A 9634-nucleotide genomic window follows, 5' to 3' on the forward strand; every position below is an offset into this window, starting at 1 on the left:
AAAGAAATATCCATGAGTTAATATTCACCTGCAACACAACGTGTAATAGACCAAGTTCCCAACCTCGCACATTTTGTAAAGAAGAGAAAGAGTAAATGCACAAAACCAACCTCGCAAAAAGTATTTTGAAATGCAACGTCAGCTCTGCCTAAGTTTGACTGTTTTTTTGCCTTTTAATTCTAGCTTGGACCTACTCATTTCGACTTTAATATGTTGTCACCTAACATCATATTGAACCTTCGATACAGTGGTTCACACTTTTCCCCAAAAAAAAAAAATATTAAAATATTTTTTATTTTTGAACTCAGCTCCTGCAGATTTACTGGAATGAACCTGGTTCATCACTGTATCGCAGGCTCCACGATACATGGTGGCCCGTGATTGATCTGCTTAATTTTTTATTTTTTTCTTTAAATCAAACGAAAAAATAAAAAACAAATAATAAAAAATTAAAGTTATGAACCCCACTCAAAGTTCATTGACGGAGATGCCCTAACTATCCCAAATACGAAAATTGTAGATCGATCGACTTAAGTGTAAGTGTTGTTCGATAAGTATGTCGTTTCCACCCTATATAATTACTTGTTACATCTACTAAATCATGTTTTTAATTATGTATATTGTTTTCATTTTTTGTTGTCATCCGTACATTATTGTTTTCATATTTCCTATCTAATTACTTGTTACATCTATCAAATGCCATATAAAACGAAAATCCCATTTCAATAAGTAAAAGTTTTTTATTTGATATTCGTTTGTTAACTTCTTTTCTTTGTATTTTAGTTGAACTTCAATTAGCTCGAGGTGCGTCCCAAACACATTTATATACCTACAGGGCTTTACTATAACTCTTTTTTTTTTGTAACATGGCTTTACTATAACTCTATAAATAGACTTTATGATAAAAAGTAGTCATATATGTTGACTAATTTATTAAGTGAAACACTGGAAATTAAATAGAATTTGAAATTGGACCAAGCCATGACACGACAAAGACACGAGTTTGATTCTAAGGACACCATAGTAACTTAAGACGCACGTCAAACAGCTAATGAAAATTCCAAAAAAAAGCATAATTATTATTGTTGCCCTGACATCATCTTAAGCTAGACCTAATTCAAGGACCGTTACAAATCCTTAAACCAAAAGTAACAACTCAACTACTCAAGGGAAATGAACTCCTCCAGTACTTCCTCCACCGACTCCGGAACCAACTCCACCACCTAGTCCACCGCCTATCCCGTTTCCTAAACCACCGCCTATCCCATTTCCTAAGCCACCGCCTAAGCCTCCACCAACACCACCAAGTCCACCAAAACCAAGGTTACCACCGGGACCAGACACACCCCCACCGACGCCACCGAAAGGTAAACCGTTGTCTCCGATGCCGGAGTACCCGCCACCGTATCCGAGGTAGTTCTTCTGGTCAGAGAGCCCTCCTGGGATGTTTCTTGCTCCGGAAGCAAAAGCTGAGGCTAGGGCAAGAACCAAGAAGAGACTGAAAAGACACTTCGCCATAATCTCAAAGTGGTTAAGAACGGTAATATTGATAACAAGAAAGTAGACAAATTTGAATTTTTATGTTTATTGCATTGCCGATGATCTGGGAGATATCTGGATCCTTTTAAAGGCCCCGAGTGACCACATACAAAAATATGACCGGTGAAGATAGTTATTGCCAATGTAAATGCTTTTTACCAAACGCTCTGATGTCAAATTTAAGTTTATTTACATTCTGAAAATGACTGGTGGTGACGTGGTAAGTAACTAACGTTCCGCCACGGCTGTGTAAGCGGTTGAGCCTAGTAGTTGAGCCAGTCAAAGCTATCAGATAAAGTTGTTAAAATTTGGAACTATATTTTAGACGGTAAAATATTGAAATTAGAGAATTGTAATTTTTCTCTAAGGCTTTCAATTGAGCTTTATCAAGCGACCAAATATCTTAAAAATAATCCTGTCCTGGTTTCCTCATTGAAAATAATGGCCAAGGATGATTCATGCGTTCAAAGTAACACCTGGTGAAAATGATTTTCTTTAAAACGATAGTCTCTATCGAATGATTTCGTTTTGTAGATCTGTTGTATTAGCTACCCACGTTTAATACGGTGGTGCATAGAGTTTGATGATTGATCGAAAAAGGAAAATAATTGGTAGAGTCTCCAGTTTTACGAAGAAGTGGCAAATCGTTCACCTTTCTTCTGAAAGACATGCTGGTACACACTTTCGTTGAGAGATACATGAAAAGTAAAGTAAAATCTTTTTTTTTTGGTCGATATGTAAACTAAAATCATTTTCTTGAATCATTTAAACCATTATAATTAGTCCAGCTACATTACATAGTAAATGTATTTAGTTTGTTTAGAGAGCTGTAGCTAACTTCAGCTTCAAAAGAGGCTTCTCTTTCGGAACTACACATTTACTTTTAAGATTATTGGTGGTTGGTGTTGTGAACGGAGAGAAAGTGGTAATTAGTTAATTTTATTATTTCATAAGTAATGGCATACACATATATATATAAGATACAAATTAGGGTTTAGAAACCTTCTAGAACACGGTTTGGGCATATGATGGACATCCACATAACTATTCATAACACTCCCTCTTGAATGTCTATTGTACAAAACTATTTCCTAAAACGCATAAGATGCTACCTCATTAAAAATCTTACCAGGAAAACCAGTGGGAAAAACCATGGTTAAGAGAAAAAGAGTGCAGCGCGCATCTACTCCCCCTGATGAAAATATAACTTGAGATATCTGATAGGACACAATCTAATGTGATGAATTAACTCCTTCTTCTTGGGGTTGGACTGGTTCACTTCTCTTGGCATATTTGACACTTCTCACTAAAACTTGAATATCTTGATGACTGTTGGACAAAATGACTTCAAACCACTTGGAGATCGAAACTAACATCCATGTCTAATTTTAGGCACCGATCTGGCTCTGTAAAGATGGAAATATCAAGTGGTATTTTGAATATCATACGATATTAGTTATTATGAGACATCTTGTACATGTCCCACGAAAACATTCATATCTCGAGTTCTATCATGGAGAATGACTTGATTCAAATTGGAGATGAAAAGAGACTCAAAGATCTTTCTCTTGACACCAATTTCTATTTTAATTCCATCTAGAAGGTCTCCTTTGATTGGAAAACTTTCAACCTTTGATTTTGTTACACGAATGGAATGCTTTCATCTCTTATTCTTCTTCAAGTATGATTGACCTTGATCATTCTCTTCTCCTTCTCTTAGTCTCAAAAATATATTAGAAGATTGATATATCTTTATCACTTAAGTGATAACATTCCTCTCAAGGTATCTATCATTTGCGTGTTCTTTGAGAATTATAAGATGCAAATGGAAAACCTCTTAAGGTATCATAAGATGTTGCCTCGTTAAAACCTTGACATGGAAAACCCAATGGGACAAAACCATGATAAAGAAAAAGAGTACAACTACGCACATCATCATATTCTCCCCCTGGAAGCATCATCTTCGGGAGATGTATTCTCATCATATATATCATCCTTTGTAATGTTCTCGAGAACTAGCATTTACTGCTTCTAGCAGTCCAAATCCTTATGGGGTTTACTGCTTCTTGCAGTTTATACCTTTTGGATCATTGACATAATTGTCATTTCCAATGGCTTTAAATTCTTGTCAGACTAAAGAAACTTGAAAGTTGATGCTTCCGCCACATGATGATGTGTTTCTTATAACAATTTCAGGTCTTTGTGAGAACTCTTGTGCAACAACTCTTTTGCATCTCACAACCTCTCATCATCTCATTCTTTCTTTCACATAAAGACATATTTGTGTACCACTGGTTTTGCACCATTAGGTGTACGGACTATCGGTCCGAATACTCTTCTCTTTCCAAGAGTTTTAATCCTTCATCTATCGCTTATTTCCATTTTGGCATATCATTCTCTTTGTGTACACTTTTCAATAGATGTTTCATGATCCTCATTCTCATCAACTGCTATATTGTATGCATAAGTATTCATGACGTCGATTTGATATCGGTTCATATTGTTCCAGACATGACATAGCTATTTGAGATTTCTATATTCTCAGGTACCTGAATTCTTTCTTGTCATGTTTTCTATCTCTTTTCGAGATCCTTAATATTTCATTCCTCGATTATGTCATTCACATTCATGCTCCTTTTCTTTTTCGAGGATTATTTTATTTGGAACCGATATGGTCTTTCACGCTTCAAGCGCTCTTTAGACTCATTAGCAGTTTGATATTGCCCTTCTGGTATATCCATTTTAATTGGAGGATTTACAGCTAGTACTTGTGATTTAATCACTTTCTTATGGTCAATAAATGAGTCTGACAACTCATATGTTAATCTTCATAATATAATTATCTCCATACATTCATTTTGGACTTCTATTTACGCTCTTTAGTCCGAGGATCAATGATAATTCATTCAACTCATTTGTTCTCCAGCTGTTTATTTTCTCCCCCTAATGTTGGATAGACTAACTTTCGAGTCTTTCAATAAATTTTATAAAATCTTCTAGATTTTATCATCAATGGAGATCATATCCAACATATTCATAACCTTCTTTGAGGTCCCATTTTAGCGGTGTGGTGGAGCAACTACAACTTATCCAAAAAATTTAGATGGGGATCTTTGGTTCCTGACCCAAAACCAGTTTGATGGGGAGAATTCTTAATTACTCTTTGGTATTATGCGAATCAATGCTGCTGCATCTTACGTATGAACTTGAGCTACAAGATGTTCATAATGTATCCCCACATGTATAAAGTAATCATCAAAGGCTTGTGAATTCACCAGAATTATTAACTACTCTCGCAAACATCAGGTTGCGGATCTATGACAAGGATACATACGACCTTCTTGTCGATGCATATGGTGGATGATCAGTCCACCAGTGGGTGATCAAGCTCACAAACAGCTCCTTGTATAAATAGAATCCAAATCTATTTGACTGGTGAAAACCATATTCTTGCATTACCTTGTAAGTAAGCAGCATATAGCAAATCATTTGTAAGAATCTTCTGGCTCTTCAACGAATGTCCATATGATTATCTATCGCATCATTACTAAACCGGGATGGCATAACCGATTTGCCAAACATTACACTTTCGGTAAACTTCTGGTTTACTATTTCATTTATCTCCATTTTCTGATCATTGTGTAGTACAATACATTAAGAAGTTGTAGGCACTTTCTCGACTATACTTTTTGAGAAATATTTTTGATTTAAAATGAATTTAACATTTCTTTCGCTTAGTGTCAGTATAATTTGTCTCAGATTTATATGGATTTACTTTATGAAGGATTCATCAATCTCAGCTTAGTAAAACATAATCTTCTAGATGTTTCTCTTAATATAAAATGTGAGATTCTTTAACTCTTCCCCTCGAGATGATACTACTACAGGTTTATCAATCTCGAATGAATCTCAATTTTGAATCAACAACATATCCTACATGGATTATGTATTCTTTCTCAGATCCTTCTAATTTTTGAGACTTATATAAGATCATATAATGCAATAAGGGTTTTAAATTGCATTCTTATGTATAGTAATATTATGTACTCTACTGAAGCATTCATATATATCCTCGTATTAAACATTCGATAAGGTTTTACTACTTTGTATTGTACTCACAATAATATTTTTTTTGTTTTCATCTTTAGATGATTAAATCATATCTTTTCTTTATTACCATATTTATTTTCTCAACTTCAAGTGAAAATATGAGTTCTGAAAGAAACTCTTTGGTCTTGACCTTACATCAATAGCTCATCGTTTTTCTGAGTCTCAAGGAGACAAGATACAAGTATAAATTTTCTTAATCTTTTTTCTTGAAATGTGTCTGCTGGATAACATTATTTGTGTCAAATATATTTTCAAATATATGCATCATTAAAACATCCAACATAGTTGAGATATAGTTACAGACTTCGGGTCTTGTAAAATTTAGATGCATAATACGTAATGAGCTTTATGCAATCACATTTTGGTGACCAAATTTTTTTTTTTTTTTTTTTCAAAACTAATAGATCTTTTAAGATTAAGCCTTAAACTTAAAACCCACATATAAATGGTAATAAAATATACTAATATAGAACTATGACTTACCTTATACTTATTATATTAAGAGATAAATAATACTCATATATTATTTTTCTCAATCACTAACTTTTATCACATGATTAGTCATCTCTATATATTGACTAGAATTTAAATAGATTAATTCGCAAAATAAAATTTTAGTTGACTATGAATCTATATCAAACATGATAAATAATACTTATCTCAAGGGAGAAGTGAACTCAAGATCGGAGATCTGCCATGGTGATGGTGTGGGAAACACACTTCTTGTACAATCTGTCTTTTTCTAATTATCAAAAATTTGCTCATAGAAATATGGCATTTTCGTTGTAAACATCAACATTTAATTTCAAAACTAAATATATGACAGTACACCATTATCACATCTAATTATAAAACCTCATAATTTTTTTTTATTTCTTTTTTAAATTATTTCTATCATGCTTACTTAACAAACTCTCATTCAACCGATCTTATAAATTTGTATCTATATATATTGCATCAATTCTAAACTAGATAATAACAATTAGATCAGATCAATGAGGTTCACCACATATGTTTATAACTGAATGCTGACAATATCTAAACCAATATAATAAATCTACTTTGTTTAGTAAATTTATTCGCAACTGTAATCACTACTAGATTTTGATCCGCGCAACCGCGCGGATGTTTGTTTTCATTTTTCTATACATAAATTATTGTTTTAGAACATAAATGGTATATATTTTTAACGTAAATCATATATTTAAATGTTTATATCTTATATATTAAAATAGAAGTCATGACTTCTTTTATGTGTGACTTTTTAATTTGGACCATCACTTAAAAATCTTATTAAATGTATTTTGTTAAGACTAATAATACATATAATCTTTAAAATACTTTAATCATAATATCTTTTGATATCTTTTCATTTTAATTTAAAATTTTAACAAATCTGTTTTAAAAGATTTTTACAAGATCTTCATTTTTGAAATTATATTTAAATACTTATACTAATTTCGAAATTAGTTTGAAATATTATTATACATTAATATATTCAGTTATCGTTTATAAAATGAAAATAAAATATTCTATAATATTTTATCTATTATATAATCATAATCAATCATATTAAAAGAAAATTAATATATTGAGGTAAATATAATAAAATTGTATTAAAATTATAAAACTATAAATTTTATTTTCGTAAGTATAAAATATATATGTTCAAAAATAAAATCTAATATGTTGGTAAAATGGGTTAACATTAGCAAACTATATAATATATGTAAAAAAATTAACATGTATTTCTTTAAAGCTAATAATATAAAATCTTTGTAACTACTTTAATCATAATATATTTTCATTTTAAATATAATATAATATATATTATATTTTCATAATATAATATATTTTAATTTATATATTATATTTTAAAATTCTAATAAATCTGTGCAAAAATATTTTAACAACAAATTAATGTATTTTTAAGTTATCATTAATAAAATGAAAAATAAATAAATTATATCCTACTTTATGTACTTTATAGTCTTGATCATGTTAAAATATAATTATTATACTTAAATAAATATGATAAAAGTATATTCAATTAATAAATTTATAAATTTTATTTTCATAAATATAAACTGTTTATTTTAAAAATATAATATGATGATGGAACGGCTTAAAATTAGCAAACTATATAATACATGTCTAAAAATTAACACATCTTAGACTTTTGTATATACAATAATATATTATCAAAATGAATAAGCATAAAAAATAATGGTAAAAAGAAATCTAGCTTTGAAAGACGGGTCAGAATTTAACATAAATTAAATAAAAAATAATTTTCAAATATGTTTTCTCATAAATATATTAATTTCCTTAATAACTAAATGCAAATACAATAAAATAAAAATATAATAAGAACTGAAATATTCATACGGTTTTAACCAATTCATTAATTATAACAAGTAAATTATAAAATTATTGTATTTGAAATAGTTATATAAAAATTTAAGTATACTGTTAACGTTAAAAATATATACACTTATGTTCTAAAACAATAATTTATGTTTAGAAAAGTGAAAACAAACACCCGAGCGGTTGCGCGGGTCAAAATCTAGTAATTATTTAAAACACAATAATTTTATTATTTATATGTTATAATTAATCAATTGTTTAAAACCCTATGTATTTGTCACTTCAAATTATATATTTATCTTATTGTATTTGCATTTAGTTATTAAATAAATTAATATATTCATGAGAAAACATATTTGAAAATTATTTTGTATTTAATTTATGCTAAATTCTGACCCGTCTTTCAAAGCTGGATTTCTTTTTTACTAATTTTTTTATACTTATCCATTTTAGATAATATATTATTGTATATACAAAAGTCTCAGATATGTTAATTTTTAGAAATGTATTATATAGTTTGCTAATTTTAAGCTGTTCTATCATCATTTTATATTTTAAAAATAAATAGTTTATATTTATAAAAATAAAAATTCATAAATTTATCAATTGAATATACTTTTATCATATTTATTTAAGTATAATAATTGTATTTTAACATGATCATGACTATAAAGTAGATAAAATAGGATATAATTTATTTATGTTTCAATTTATAAACAATAACTTAAAATACATTAAGTTATTGTTAAAATATTTTTACACAGATTTATTAGAATTTTAAAAATATAATATAATATATATATATATATATATTATATTCAAAATGAAAATATATTATGATTAAATTAGTTACAAAGATTTTATATTATTAGCTTTAAAGAAATACATGTTAATGCTTCTACATGTATTATATAATTTGCTAATGTTAGCTCATTTTACCAACGTATTAGATTTTATTTTTGAACATAAATATTTTATACTTACGAAAATAAAAAATATAAATTTATAAATTTAATTCAATTTTATTATATTTAGCTCAATATAATAATTTATTTTAATATGATTGATTATAATTATATGATAGATAAAATATTATGATAGATAAAATATTATAGAATTTTTTATTTTTCATTTTATAAACGATAACTGAATATATTAATGTATAATAATATTTCAAACTAATTTCGAAATTAGTTAAAATATTTAAATATAATTTCAAAAATGAAGATCTTGTAAAAATCTTTTAAAACAGATTTGTTAGAATTTTAAAATAAACTAGATTTTGATCCGCGCAACCGCGCGGGTGTTTGTTTTTACTTTTCTATACATAAATTATTGTTTTAGAACATAAGTGTACATATTTTTAACGTTAACCGTATACTTAAATTTTTATATAACTATTTCAAATACAATAATTTTATAATTTACTTGTTATAATTAATCAATTGGTTAAAACCGTATGAATTTTTCAGTTCTTATTATATTTTTATCTTATTATATTTGTATTTAATTATTAAGGAAATTAATATATTTATGAGAAAACATATTTGAAAATTATTTTTTATTTAATTTATGTTAAATTCTGACCCGTTTTTCAAAGCTGGATTTCTTTTTACCA

At 28.4% G+C, this 9634-nt stretch overlaps 1 protein-coding gene across 1 annotated transcript; it reads right to left on the reverse strand.

Moving 5' to 3' along the window:
- Positions 1-982: 982 nt before the first annotated feature.
- Positions 983-1608, reverse strand: LOC106296364 (acanthoscurrin-1). Its single transcript, XM_013732491.1, has one exon. It carries the CDS (start codon positions 1516-1518, stop codon positions 1165-1167), a length of 354 nt encoding a protein of 117 aa, XP_013587945.1. The 5' UTR covers positions 1519-1608; the 3' UTR covers positions 983-1164.
- Positions 1609-9634: the final 8026 nt, after the last annotated feature.

This window comes from Brassica oleracea, chromosome C1 (assembly GCF_000695525.1).
Source record: "Brassica oleracea var. oleracea cultivar TO1000 chromosome C1, BOL, whole genome shotgun sequence".
Lineage (NCBI taxonomy): Eukaryota > Viridiplantae > Streptophyta > Magnoliopsida > Brassicales > Brassicaceae > Brassica > Brassica oleracea.